Source organism: Colossoma macropomum, unplaced genomic scaffold (genome assembly GCF_904425465.1).
Source record: "Colossoma macropomum unplaced genomic scaffold, Colossoma_macropomum, whole genome shotgun sequence".
NCBI classification, from domain to species: domain Eukaryota; kingdom Metazoa; phylum Chordata; class Actinopteri; order Characiformes; family Serrasalmidae; genus Colossoma; species Colossoma macropomum.
Genome location: NW_023494810.1, coordinates 15,549,045 through 15,564,741, shown reverse-complemented (window position 1 = coordinate 15,564,741; position 15,697 = coordinate 15,549,045). Strand labels below are relative to the sequence as shown.

Below are 15,697 nucleotides of genomic sequence, written 5' to 3'. Positions count from 1 at the left end.
TTATCATCAATATAACATATAAAACTCTGAAGATACGTGTAGGTTCACTGGTGGTTTTAGGTAGTAAATAAAATGGCTTTACTTGTGTTGCAGACATTGTGACACCTGGTTCCTATCACCACCACTGTAATGAAAATCTGAGTTTTTAGGTCTATAGAACAGAGCATTTCACATCAAACCACTCTCAATGATTTTGTTTATGTCTGAAAGATTGAATTATGCAGAAAATGTTAAAAGTCTGTGGAAGGATTACTTGTAGTTATCATCCATACCTGGCTTAAATCAATGCTTTGTTAAGTTAAATGAAGTGTGCAGATGATGGAATCGAACAAATCCATGTGATGGCTCAGGGCACTGAAAAGAAATCTGGAATTGAACTCGGTTCTTCAAACTAGATATCATAAGATATCAACTACTTTTTAAAATATTATTTTTATTTGCAATTTGTCTAATGCTGTATGGTGTTTTTGCAAGGACAAGCACATTTATTTCCAAGGTGCATGGTTTTAAACAGTGTGCTTAGGTGACTTTTGCACAGTACTATATGCAAAGTTTTAAATACAACAAAGGGAATCGAGAAAAACATGAAAGGCCAGACGCAAAGGTAACATTCACTGCCCTGGTACAGTGGATGCATTTAATTGGTTGAACATATAAAAATAAACCACAACAAAGCAACACACATTTTGTACAAATAAAAACCTGAAATAGTTCCATTGACAAAGATCGATCTGAGTGTGTTTCAAATCAGAAAGGTGGATACAAGATTTACACTGATAACTAAAACACTGCAATTGATCAGCAAACCGTTGTAAAGAATGTACATAATCTATTATCAAAATAAAATTCATGGCGTGACTGTACGGGTATTTAAAAGAGCTGCATAATAATAATAATAATAATAATAATAATAACAGTAATAATAATAATAATAATAATGTAACATTTTAAATGGATGACCTGTTGCAGTTGACAAAATAAAAACAAAAGGGGTAAAAAAAACACTTTCACTAAGACAAAAATGGAACTATTGCCGAAACTCAATGAGGCATGTTAATGACGAGGTTTCTAAGGGGCTCTCACACTGATAAAATATTTCAAACAAAAAACTCTTAAGAATTATACAAGTATAAAAGGCTACAAACATTAATAAATTACATCACTGACACAGAAAACACTTCACAAGGTGCTAGTAAAATAACTTTTGACTCCCAGTCGGGGGTATTTGAAGTTGAACGCGAGGCTGGTCTTTCAAAAACTTTGCTTTTGTCTTGACATTATTATTATTATCATTTCTTTTTTTCTTGTTTTTTGTCAAAGTTTCCTCCCCTGTTGTAACTGAATCGATACAATACATGTAGCTTCGTGTATGTAAGGCCATATGATATTTTATGCTGTGATGATTCTTTTGTTCTCCAGGCAACACCAAAGAAAAAAAAGATAAAACAAAGATGGTTAAAAAAACAAAGCACTGCTATTGTGTATCTAAAAAGACAAAAGAAAAAAAAAAAATAAAACAAAAACAAAAACCAAAAATAGAACGAAATGACTATTTCTATATCTTTATATATACTTTTTTTGTTTATAATTTGCAAAAAACTAGTAAAAATGTATAATGAAGTATTAAGGAAAAAGGATACAAAACGTAGTCATTTAAAAAGCTATATACAGGCTACATTCTACATACTGTACTGTGAAGCAATACAAATGCATATTTCAGTCTAGGGTAACGGGTGCTGCCTGCGAGACAAACAGAGGAGAGAAAGTATCCCTATGTAGTGATACACATCGACGTGGATGAGGCTTATCAGAGCTGTAAGGTCCCACGGAGTTAGTGTCTTTTTTATTTTTGGAGAACTGTTTATAAACAAAAACAAGCGCAACATTTACAGACGATACAGTAACTTGAAACGATAAATACATGAAACGCTAATGTTAATTCACAAGCTGTGGCGCCATAGGACGTCCAACATCTCAAACAAGATGACATAAAACCACCTTGATGCAGGAATCAGGGTTAAAAATTCTTTTGAGTATTGCTAACATTTTTTACTACAATGTACTAGTTTGTTAGATTGAGATGAAAATATATCTTAGTAAAATGAGAAAATATATGTATTTTAATGTATGTAATTAACCTGAAATGTTGGTTTTCACTCATGATATGCATGTAATGATTTGTGACGAAATGGTAGAATTTGTTTCTGTTAAAACATACAAATGTCCTATTGTTAAAAAAAAACGAAAAAAAAATCATAAAAAACAAATATGAAATATTAGATGAAGCGCTACAGTTCATGGTTCACAGTAGCTGTTATAAAAAAAAAAAACATTTAAAACTACTCACAATATCACTCAGTTTTTGTGCTTCGTTGATGTCTTTAAGTGCCTTTTGGCTTTCCTCAAACTACCTATGACATGTACAATTATATTAGGTCAATAAATATTATCAGTGATAGTGCTTAGCAAACGAAAAGTAACTCGTTCCATGAAAGTAATGCTTACAAAACAAGAGACCCTTTTATCACAAGGAGAGTCGATAGAAAACGTGGGGTGTTAGACTGGTGCAGGGCAGTCGCTGTGAAAATTCTCAAAAAACAAAAAGTCTCCATTAATACTTTTTCAACATCAAAAGACAATGATAAGCCACATCCAAAAAAGCTGGATTTCAACCCCCTCCCCCCATCCTAAACCCCCCTCTAACCAATGCATGCATGCAACTGGACACATGCAAGGGATACTTTCTTTATCTTGGAATGACTGCTATGTATTTCATAATATCTTAGCAACCCCTGATAAACTGACAGCTGTAGTAAAACGAGACAAATTCTTCTTACAAAATATTAATAGCAGGTATTCTGTACATTTTTTAATATCTGAAAGTTATAAAGTATAAGTAGAGGCAAAAACCTATTTGAGCTATGTTCTTCTTAGAAATCGAAAAGTCGCGATTCTTCTCGCAATCCCCTTCCTACTTTCAGTTCTTGCTGTTCACGTCCCCAGTGTTTTTTGTTTTTTTGGGGGGGCGGGGGGGGTGGGTGGTGGTGGGGGGAGAGGGAGGGATGGGTTTGGCTAGTCCACGCGGGGTCCATAAGATCGTCATCAGGAGAAAACGTGGCCCCCCTCTCCGCTGTCCCAGTTACAGCAGGAGCTTCCCGTTCCGATGGATCTTTAAGATTTTTCCAAGTCTCTGTTTGGCCGTTGCCATGCCTTTCTTTAGCCTCTTGGCTGGAAGACGGGAAAAAAAAACAATGTTAATGACATATGCAACCCCTGAATGATGATTTTTTTTATAGATAAAACACATGATCAGTCATGAGGACTACTTAGGACTTAGGATTAGTCACTATAATGACAATATCATGAAAAAAGTGCATGTATGTTGTCGGTGTATGGATTACTTAAAAAACAAATTGTACAGCAACGCTTTATGTGGTTCATATAACACACGTGTCTTTGTGACAGATTGTAATACTGTACAGGAAGTGTAGGGGTTGCTATGGCTACTATTGTCCTTTGCACCATGAAAGAAGAAACTACTTGTTGTACAGATGGAACTAAATCATAGCGGAGGTAGAAAGAGGGAAAGGAAGGATGGCATAATAGTTACATTTGCAATCACAATTTTTAAAAACAAATTCAATAATTTTAATACCTTTTTAAGCCCTTCACGAGACAAAAAAATTCAATTTTGTGCCTCTCAATCTCATACAAGTCCTTTAATGTTGAGTATCAGCTGATAACGATTATTTGTGTTTTCACAAATAAAATTGCTGCATTCTGGACTGATATGTATGTATATAAAGTCATGAATATGCTATAATTTCATATTAATTTAACAAGCCACAGCTGCTTGCTCCTTTCCACAAGTTCTTCTTTCTGTTAATGCCAGTTTAAAACCAGAAGCAAAGCGGCCAGTAAAGCAGGAGTTTTCTGCGATAATTTTGTTTACAAGCACTTGAGACTTGTGAGTGAAAAAACATTGCAGGAGTGTATTTAGTATGTGGTTTTGGTGGCATGTCAACAGAAAACAGACTTAAGGTAGTCGTGTGCAGTCGTATGCAGCCGTGTGCACACATTTTACGTACCCACGTTTAGCGGCTAGTTTAACCAAGACATTTTTTAGACTTTATATCACCTTAAATTTTTAAAAATCTATTTTAAAACTTTATAAAACCTGAACTCTGCTGAAACCCTAGACTAGTTTAATAATAGTTGATCGGTTAATTGATTATACAAAAAATCATTATTTGCAGCTGTAACGTAACAAATTCAGATACTTCTAGGGTATACAAGTGCCTTGTTGTAAGGTGGCGATTAAACTGCATTTTGGAATTAAAATAATATTCAATAAAGTATGCATTCATTTTTTGGCTCAAAATTCTCAAGTTATCGTTTTTATTATCTATATTTCATATATATTCTATATCTAAATAGTTCCTCCACTCACATTTGTATTTTAAAAATAATTCAGAATTGTACCACAATAACCAAATCAAATCAAACTGTGGTGGAGTCTGAGATCTCATGATTGACTGAATCATTTTCTAAAGAATCATAATCAGTTTGAATTGTGAGGTCAGGCATTTACATCCCTAGTTTGTTCCTTATATAATAAGAGTCTCTAGGCTACTGACGATCAGGATCAATTGAACTTAGCACCTTTGGCGTCTGATGAGTTCCCACGCTCCACCTTCGCTGGCTGGGCCGAGTTGCTGTTGGGGGATGACGTGGAGGGGCGTTTCTGGTTGAGGAAGACTCCCGGGGCCATGGGCTGACCACTCACAGGCTTGCCTGGTCCAGTGCTGTACTCGTGGTCGGCCGCGTTGCTTTCTGAGTCCAGGTTGGGCTCTGATGAACTGTTGTCCTGAGAGTGTTTAAGAGGCTCCTCCACGGCTATGGGTTTCTTTTTGGTGCTTTTCTTCTTCTTCTTGGTCTTCTGCTGTTCTTCCTGTAACGGGGACAGAGAGGAACACTGACACAATCAATATAAGAGCAACTAAATTGTTTACTGAAAAGCTACACTGAGTAATTACTTTAGTATTTACTTAAGTTATTACACACTTTACAGAAATAAGGCCCAGAGCTCAAAGTCTCACAGCAAATTGTTGTGCACAATTTCTATTTTTTTGCTGTATTTGTTTTGCTGTATCAGTGTTTTCTTTTAAATTAATATGTGTACTTTTAAATTGACCAGGGGTGCCTAAACTTTTGCATTTGTCTGGATAAGCAACAGCTGTTGGTCAATACAGAGATGTTGTGCTAGTTATTCTTAAACAATATAGTAAAAAGAAAACACTGAAGAATGCAATGGCTGTTTTGCTAACACTAGTTGGCAAGCCAGCTAAATGCTTTGTTGGGTTGTAAGTTAAGGTTATAAAAAAATGAAAATAGTTAAATTTAATACTTTATTAAAAATAAATTGAAGGAAAGGTGAAATTACTATGATTTAATTATACTCAGAAAAGTCCTGGTACAAGGAAAAAAGTACTGAAATGAAAGAAGCTGTTATTTTCCACCTCAGACAATCAGTTCTTGCAATGAGATCACATGAATGCACATGAATAGTAAGAGCTGGAAACTATAAGACTATAGTGATATTATATTTTATAAATTATAAAATCACATTTACAAATTTTTAAATAAGAAAAGATTCTAGTAACACTACTTTGATGGTCCACTGAATGGTCACCTTGTCTTTAATTTAGATGTGTATTACGTGCACTTTTATTTTATCTGAAGAATATTTTAATGGATGGTTCTAAAGAAACATTTCAGTAGATGATTTTTGTGTACTTGAAGAACAAAAAATAGCCTTTGTTTTTGCCCTTTGATAGTTCATGTCCCTGGACAATTCATCATATGAATTAAAAAACAAAATTCTTGTTTTCCTGTAATCTTCCATCAAAACGTAATGACCTTTGTCTGCCTCTAAAACGTCTTCTGATTTTTAATTATGTAACTGTGCAATAATATTATGTTTCCCTCTCCCACCAACTAAAACTATCATTGAGCACATCAGAGACCCCACTTACATTTACTCGAAAATGTGACATGAAACAGAAGGAAAATGAGTTACGATTTTCGATTAACGCTTAGGTTTAATGCACATAATGTAAAGGATCTATACTCACTGTATGTCTTTTCTAGAAATCTTCCTAACCAAAGCCCATTTAGGAACCTTTCAGTATAATCATCAGTGTATATGACTAATTTTCTGATACTGGATTGAGTAATTGAGGGAGTGATGAACCTGGTGGGAGAGTTTGGCAGCAGCAGCAGCGAGCCCTGTTTCTATGGATGCAACCCGCGCTCCTTCCCGTGCTGGTCTTTCATGTCGTGGTACAGAGGGCCCGACTCGTGCTGCAAAACAGAACAAACAAGATATCAGAGTCATATTATTAGACATGTGGGCCTCCTGGTCAAGTGACATGTTTTGTTCATTTTCTAAATTACAAAAAGTGCACATACTCTAAAAAAAGACACTTTAATGCACAATTCTGTTTAATTGCTGAATTTAGCACAATTGGGAAAAAAAACATTGGAAACAAAAAATAAAATGTGGCCTGTGCAAACGTTATGGCACATTTTATATTTTGCTTTATTTTTTCCCCAATATGATAACTCAGCAAATTAACAGAGGCTGTTCACCAAAATCTTTAAGTTTAACTTTAATATTTAAGTTTGTTTCCTCTAGAGGATTTGTTAACTTATTTTTACTGAGAAAATTAACAAAATATATCATTTGGACTGGGGATGTTGCGTGTGACTATAAAGTTTGTCAGAAAAGACAAAAAGGTTTTTAGATTCTCATGTAATGGCTTTCCATTCATTCTAAGTTATGAAAGTTTTAGAATGGGTAGGGGTGCAAATTCGCACCAGTGCCTCAATCTAGAGCTAGCAATTCAACTGCAGCAGCTGCAAAAGTATGTGCTTTGGCCAAAATTTAATTTAATGCAATTTAAACAATTTCTCCAGTCATTATTTTTAATGACTATTTTATTGTAAAAACTGCCCACATATTTTACTATTTATTTTTTTTTTATGAAATACAGAGGTAATACTGTAAACTGTAATAAAAGGTTAGGAAATTATTGTAACGATGTTTTTATACTGGTACACGCCTAACCACTGGGAGGTTAAAAACAACGGCAAAACAACAGACCAGCTAAAATGAATGTAGGGCTTTAGGCTTACCTTTTTCATGACAGCAGTTGTTTTACAAAATGTTCTTAGCAGCACACAGAGGAATGTGTTTCAAAATGTTTTATTATACAAAAATAGCCAAGGGAAATCAGGTTTTTGTGTGGCAAAAGTAACAGAGGCTGCAACTTCAGAGGAGTTCAAGAGCAAACACAGCTAACCAGATGCTGATGAGGACTCACTGTCTTCTTACAGGTGTGCCAACATCTATTTTGTCAGTTTGTCAGAGAAATACATTTTCATTGTTTGTGGACGTAGCTAACATCAGCCAGAGTAAGTTAATCAGCCGTGTTATCTCCATCCGCTCAGTCATGTCCTTAACAGCGTGTTTTACTAAAGGCCTATCTAGGGACAAACACTGCAAATTAGCGCATCACTATAAATGTTGTAACATCTGGCATCAGGCAGTTCTTTTGTACTTTTCGTTGTTGTACTCTATCTGTCCAGGGACGGATCATGGTCTTGCATGGACACTAGCATTTTTGGAGGCCCCCCAAACTCTAACCATTACACTAACTAACTAAATAATTACATGAATAAATAACCTGAAAAGTGAGACTAAACAACAGTTAATATATGTGTTTATAAGCAGTGCATTTTTTCAACTTTTTTCTTTTGAGAATAAACAAAATTAGCCTTATTAATAATTAATGTGCAACATTCTATTGTGTCTACATTGTAACTGTTTAAGCTTTAGTGTAAGGTTTTATGTACGTGAAGACATACTTCAATCAACTTTCCTTCTTTTTTTCCTTTGAACCAAAATGAGTTGTATTGCAAAAACAAAAATATTGGTACACAAATAAAATGGGTAAAACATCACATTTGAATGTCAGCAACAGAATCAATGATACTATGAAACCTGAGGGGGCTGAGAACATATTTCTTGTTTTATTTCATTTATTTGAGCATATTCAATGGCTATTCATTTATAAAATGCTTGTATCTGCATTGGACTGCCCCAAGTATTTGAGTCCCCTCTGGTCTGAGGCCCTCCTGAGTCCCCTGTGCACTGGCCCCACTGGCCTAGTCAGTAACCCATCCCTGTATCTGTCCCTATCAAATAAACATCCATCCATCCATCCATCATCTAAACCGCTTATCCTTCTGGGTCGCGGTGGGGTGCTGGAGCCTATCCCAGCTGTCATTGGGCGGAAGGCAGGATATCAAATAAACATTACTTAAATAAATCAATAAATAAATGTAAATAAAGATGTCACAATGTGTTGACTAATTTACTAAAATATTATAACTGAATCGATGCCCGATCAGAGATTTATACCTCTAGTGATAATGTGAGGTGGTATGATATGGCTTATATATCATTAGTGGTTCAGTTACTTGCCGATGTTTATATTCTGCTCTCATGCTGTAGTCCGTACCTGTTGGACTGTATGGAGTGTCGTCTGAGTTTTTCCTTTTCTTCGATCGTGATTTGAAAATGGGATTGTCCTCTTCCGACTCCAGAGAGGGATACACTGGAACAAACGCAAGATTTCGACACACATCAACACAAAGCTGAAGACAATGGAAAAAGCGCAATTTCAAATACCCACATGTATCTACATTCCATACTGCAGCTCTGAGGACTTTCTGATAGAGCAGTAGCTTAGCGTGGGACAGATGCAATGCAGCTGTTTCATACTCTCTTTCTGCTTGTACCTAGTCTCTTTGATCTTCAGCACCAGAGAACATGCAATTTCCAACAATTATCATGACCAAAAAATCCTCTGTTTACAATAGAGAAAAATGCCTGCCTGATAAAACACTCCCCTAGTGTGATCTCGATTGCGAATGTGCGTGCTGGTAATGACTAATTAGGGTATCAGATCAAAAAGCATTTAAAACAACAGTTTAAAGGGCTGGCTAATGGATTATTAACAGGCTACTAATGGTCTTGCTGTTTTTGGAAGGGGTTCACAAGGAGCGCACAGCTGAAAAAGTAGTTCTTTGGAACTAAACTCAAAGCGAGGATTTTGGAGGTCCTTCCATGCGGAATAAACAAAACGCCTGTCACTAGCCCCAAATTGAGAACCTCCCATTTCAAATCTAAAAGCAATTACAATTTTTATTTATTCTCTTTCTCCTTGTTCTAAACAAGTGTTCCTCATTCCCAGCCTTAAGAATCACACAGTGACAGCATTCCCCCAGCACACCTGATTCAGCTCACGAGAGGTTTCTTAATTAGCTGATGAGGTGAATCAGGTATGTTGGAGAGGGGTAAACCTTGGTAGTGGCCCCCATCAGCATAACACTCCATAGCCATTGCATTTTTTTGTGTAGGGGGTCCTTTTTGAAAATAACAGAAAATTAATCCCTTTTCATGGTACCAATAAAAAAATTGTGTTGGAGGAACCTCAGTTGTTGGTGATATATTTTGTGGAAATGTGTGTGATTTACAAAAGCAAGAAGTCCAATTTATCACAGCTGCCTTTGTGGAGAAGTGTGAATTGTTTTCATAACAGGAGGATTCTGACCCCTCCTCTTTCATCCATCATTGCTTGCTAGCAGCTCATCACAGAAAGCCAGCGATGTTCTAGTTAAACAGGGGGAAAATAGAAGAAAATAATTTATTTGGTTATGTTAAAAATATCTATGCAAATTTCCATTCTGCCAATAGGGTACCTGCAGAAAGAGGTTACTCAGACAGGAATGCCATTATGATGCCTGGATAACAGCTTACAATACATTATACAACCATTTTCTGGTCATTGCATAGTACATATGGTACAATATGCATGGTACACTGCCCTGTAAGCCACCTGGCCACTTTAAGTTTTTTTTTTTAAACAATCGCACGATGCACCCACGATGCATAAAACATAACGCACCGTGTACGCAAACAGTACATGGAAAAACTCTCTCTGCCCCTTATGGTTCTTTGCTCACTAGAGTTTGAAGCTGAAGTTACTGGTTGACTCAAAGAAAAAAGTGAGTGAGTAAAACAAAGGCTGAGTTAAAGTGAATTCTTTTCTTTTTTTTCTTTGCTTTGTGATAAACTATTTCTTGCCAATTAATGGCACAACAACCTGGTTCCCTCATCATGCAGCCATGTGTTCTGTACTAGGCCTCAAAATCTTCTTAAATACTACAGCATATTTTTTCATTTATATCACTGATGTTAGATTCACACCAGCCAAATTTCAGTAGGGATTATGTAAGCAATTTTATTACTTATTATTTATTTACTTGCAGCATTTGTGGGCCCCTTCAAAGGGTGGGCCTGTGGTAACCCAAGCCCTGCTGGCTCCGCCTCAGGCCGCCTGGAATTATGAGGCTAACACAGATAATTAGTAATAGAAGCTCATACCTCACAAATTAGTAGCATGCAAACTGCATCCCTAAAATATCACCCATGTACCTCAAACTGTGTTGAGATGTTTAGAAATCTGACATAGACTCACTGTGACATAATTGTATCATTTTTATATACAATATAAAAAACCACACACACTTCCATTGCTTGTTAAGCTCTGCAGCGTCAGGGCTCCCGCATGGCACAACCGCCTAAGTGTTGGCCCTATCATCAGGAGATTGTGTGTTCGATCTCTGGTGATGCTACAGCTGTATGTGGCCAGGAGTCAAGGAGACCACAACTGGCCTCACTTCCTTTTGGGTGGGTAGGATGGGCCCTGTCTCCCTCATCATCCAGCACAGGCGTCTGTTAGCTGATGTTCCGAGTGCGTTCAGCTGCTCAGTGACGTTGTGTTAGCGGCAGTTCGAAAAGATGCAGTGGCTTGCTTCGCAGGTCTGGGAGGAAGCCTGTGCTAGCTTTCGCCCTCCTAGCACTGTAGCTTCAAAACTATAGGAGCAAACTTCAGACATGTCATGTTTAGTGAGACTGACTATGTTTCTGAAAATTGTGTCTGAAAATATCTCACCATAATCTGAGTCTTTGAAGCAGGCATCTAGATGGTCCTGGTCATCATCAAACATGTCTGCGCTGTCCACGCTGCTGCTTTTCTGTGGTTTCTTTGGCGGCCGCTTGGCTGGTCGCTTGCTGTTTCCGGTCGCCGCAGCACCCCCTGCAGGCTTCTTGCTGGCTGGGCCAGTGTGCGAGTTGTTCTTGGCCTGGCTGTTGTTCCAGGCCGGCTGCAGGCAGGTGTCTGAAGACTGCAGGTTGGCCATGGACAGCATGCCCTGGATGGCCTCCTGTGTGCTGGGGGATGCAGGTGGCTGACTGTAAGTCCATCAATAAGAAATAACACAACACACACACATTACTACAAGTGTCAGTGAGAATGAGAAGAGGTTTTTCGAGTTTTAGAGTGAGGGAGAAAAGCAGCCAGTGGGACAGTTAAGGCATCAGGAGATATGAGGACGGATTAGTGCTGGGCGATATTATGTCTTTACTGTATAATGTCTATACCGTGATAATGTTTATAATGATACTGATCACTTATATCAATATATCGCTTATACGAATATATCAGTTACACCAAAGTGTCATCTATACCAAAACATCAATTACACCAATATACTGTCTATACCAATATATCACTTATCCTAAAATATCATACCTACCAACTTATCATTTATACCCATATAACATTTACATAAATATATTGCTTATACCAGTGTTCCACTTTTACTGATATATTGTCTATACCAATATAACAATATATATATCAATATGTTGTCTATTCCTATATGTGATCGATACCAACATTTTGTCTATACCAGAGGTTTTCAAATCCGGAGCTTTAATCCAGTTTCCGGTCATGGATTTTGAAGCCACTGGTAGTTAACTGAACTGTTGATGTGACTGACTGGCTAGTCAGTGTCATACCAACCAATGATTACAAAATCCAGGACTGGAAACTGGACTGGTCTACACATCATCTACACCGAAATAATTTCTATACTGACATATCATATGTACTTCTATACCACTTAATAATATAACAACATATCATCTCAACCGACATGCTGTCTATACTGATGTATCATCTATGCCTATATATGTTCAATACAACACACTGTCTGTACCAACAGATCATCTATACCAATATATCGCTGTTGTCGGAAGAAAACCTCATATCTCCAAAATGATAATTTTACAGGAAAAGGAAAAAACTTGCTTTTAATGTAAGTCAGTGGAAGCAGAATTTTTTCCAAGTAATATTGGGCCATTTCTTTTGGTCCATTCTTCATGAAATTTCCACACAATGTAAAGAGCTACAGCTATTTTCAAATTATGTCAAAAACTGAAAAATGACAAATATGGAGATACAAAGTTTTCTTCCGAAAGCAGCGATATCTTCTATACTGGTATATCTTCTCTGCCAATATACCAGTAAACCTCAGTAATGTCACTCAACCATAGTAATATTGACGGATAATGAGCATAATTCATTATCACATTCAATTCCATACAATGTAGCTGAAGTGCACAAATATTCAGGAACCAAAGCCATGTTCTTCTAACTTTAAGAAAAATCAATCTATTCTTGTAACATTTTACTGTTTTAATTTTAATTTGTATGTATTTGAATGTTATATAGTGTATTCATTGTCAAACACACTCACTGCTAAGATAATATTAGACATCTGTATAGCACTGTATTTTTTTTTTTTTGCCAAAGAAGCAGTTCTAGCAGAGTAAAGCAACTGTTGTTATTACTTAGCAACTAGTGGTGACTGGAATGACACAGGCATAGTGTAAAAACACTGCTGTTAGAATGCAGGTAGAACATGGTTATGAAGTTTTCCAAGCAATCTGACTGTGTGATTGGAATTAAAGCTAGTATGTATACTTCAAATGACAAAAACACTACACAAAACTGCACTACCACCAAACACGCCGCTGTATGTATACTTAAATAAAACTTGTGTACGTCTCAGCCCTGCTAGAAGCCAGCTGCATGCAGTGCACCAATCACAGTCATGGGCAGGTCTCAGAACGAATGATGCGTTGATGAGCTAACAAAGTACTTATGCTACTATCTTAGCTTTTAGTGCTGGCAGCTTTTTCTGATAACCTGATATAGGTGATCATAATATCCTACCTGTAATACTGGTAGCATTTTCTGATAAGGTCATTTAGGCTATTAAAATATCCTACATACAGTTTTATGTAGGGAGCTCTCTATAAATATGCATTACAATAGGACAAGGTAGGACAATCCTTCTCAACACCACCTTAGCTGTTGTATCAAATTTTATCAATGCTGTCCAGCCCTAGCATAGATGGTGTACTCCAGGCAGGCTAAACTGACTCAGAAAAGTTTTCCCACTACAGGCTGTATGTGGCGTTGCTGTTGGGACTGGCCTTTCTGAGCTCAGTGTTGTTTATGTCATGAAAAGAACCCACACTATTACTGCTCTGAAAAAATACAAGCCTCTAAAACATGGTGAAAGGAGAGGAGAATGGGAAAAAGAGCTAGGAATGATGGGATAGGTCAAATAGTTGACAGACGAGTCCAGAAATAGCCAGCCAAAAATGCACAAACACTTCAAGCCAAGGGTGTGTCTGCTCGACAGGCATGAAAGCAAAAATATGCCACAGTTTGGATTTGAGACAGACTGCATAATCAAAAGGCAACAGCAAAATTCCCAACATTTCACATCTTGTCTGTATTCACTACAGGTTTGCAGCAGTGTAGACAGTCTCACAAATGTACCTGCTCATTTAATTTAACAACATACATTATTAATTCACTGTTTTTTTGGTCAGATACATTAACTGTATCCAGTGTTTCCAGAAGTATCCAGACACCCCATCTAATTAGTCAATTCAGCTACTTTAAGGTGACTCAGGCATTCAGTTGCGCACATACATCTTCCACAGAAAAGCACTGCCAATAAAATGAGGTACTCTGGAGCAGCTGCACATGAGCCTAAGGTCACCATGTGTAATGCCAAATGTCCACTAGAGGGGTATAAAGCCCCCAACATTGGGCTGTGAAGCAGTGGAACTGTGTTCTCTGACGTGATGGAGCTCTATCCAAAACCTCTGGGATGAGCTGGAATGGAGTTTATGATCCAGAACTAATCATCCAACATCAGGGTCTGACCTCACTAATGCTTTTGTGGCTGAATACAATTAAATCCTCACAGCAATGTTCCAACATCTAGTGTAAAGCCTTCCCGGTAGAGTAGAGGCTGTTACTGCCACAAAAGGGTGGCCACCTCTCCATTAATAAAGTTGATTTCAGTAGAAATACTGAATGAGTTGTCACAAAAATATTAAATATTTTAATTTTCAAATATTCTAGAAGATTTATTTATCATTATTGTTACTACTATCAATATTATTACAAAACTGAATAACAGCTACTACTGTATTTTTGTTATTTTTACTATTATTAGTAGTATTATTAAGTATTAAGCTGCTTTTTTTGTATGCTGCTAGATTCTAGTTTATATCTTACTTTTTATTTATGCTTTCTAATGAAATATGTTTGAAACACAACACAAAATATCACTGCTGAACAATTAATGTCATATTAAGTAGCATAAAATGCTAATCCGTGTAATCATCCCCAGTCTGGCAACACAGAAAAGGCTGCTGGTGCTGTTTAAACGTGTCAGGTGCAAAAGAACAGAGGTAGTGTTGTCTTTTTAACCAGCAACTTAAAAAACCTAAACTATTTTTTGTTAAACCCTTTTTGGTACACTGAAAAAACATGCATTACATAACATTACATAATTCAAATGTGTGCACTGGTTCCACATGAATGAAACATACTAGATCAATTACGGTCATTCGTTTTACCTCCTGTTGACTAGAATTGTGTCGGAATTGATGTACACATCTGAATCAAGTAAATTCAAAGTAACACATTTTTCAGTATGAATGGGGGAGTGACCAATAGTTCAGATTCTATATGATCAGATGAAATAAACTGGAAATACATTCTTGCAGATAAATTCAACTGAGAGCGTGCAAGATAGCAATCAATAACAACTAACAAGGACTACACCAGGCAATTAAAATACTATTGCTTGTAAATAGAGCTCTATAACAGGTAGTGAGCCTGGACAGCAGTACTCACTGTTGCCGAGATATCACCAACCAACAACTGAGTACGACTGACTAGAAAAGACTAACATGAAAAAAGTGAACTATAAACTTCTGTTTTGCGTGATATGCTGGCAGATTATCTTCCTCTGTTTAGATGCACTATTATGGCGGAGTACAAGTGACTCACTAGCATTTAGCTAGAATTTTTTTGTTTCATGTTCACAAACAGCGGATAAAAGTCTTAGTCATTCAAATTTTTCGTTTTCAAATATGTTGATGTTACCAAATTTGATCAAATATTTGTTCTTCCATTTACAGAGGAATTTCATACATTTTTCTGCCTAATTAATGGTTAAATAAACAAAGTCCCTCAGAGGGGTTAGATGTTAAATGCTCCGTTCTCGAGAAACCTATCGGTTGATAGGAACCAGATGTCTGAAGAGTGTAAAGCCTTTAAAAGCAACACTGCACCAAGTTACTACATGAAATGGTTATGAATATGCTTCCTGATGCCTGAGGCATTATTTT

The 15,697-nt window shown here is 36.8% G+C and overlaps 1 protein-coding gene across 3 annotated transcripts in view; it reads right to left on the bottom strand.

The window, feature by feature from the left end:
- Positions 1-605: 605 nt before the first annotated feature.
- The window catches only part of phf2 (PHD finger protein 2), a 64,404-nt gene continuing 49,312 nt past the window's right edge, over positions 606-15,697 (bottom strand). Inside the window, exons 18-22 of one of the 3 annotated variants that reach the window (XM_036559024.1) lie at positions 11,085-11,383; positions 8,586-8,681; positions 6,254-6,363; positions 4,663-4,951; positions 606-3,228 (exon numbers count right to left, since the gene is read on the bottom strand). In XM_036559024.1, coding sequence (XP_036414917.1) covers positions 3,140-3,228; positions 4,663-4,951; positions 6,254-6,363; positions 8,586-8,681; positions 11,085-11,383 — 883 coding nt within the window. In that variant the 3' untranslated portion in view covers positions 606-3,139. Of the gene's footprint in view, positions 3,229-4,662; positions 4,952-6,253; positions 6,364-6,608; positions 8,132-8,474; positions 8,682-11,084; positions 11,384-15,697 lie in introns of those variants that run through there. The other 2 variants (XM_036559025.1, XM_036559027.1) reach the window with 2 other exon arrangements.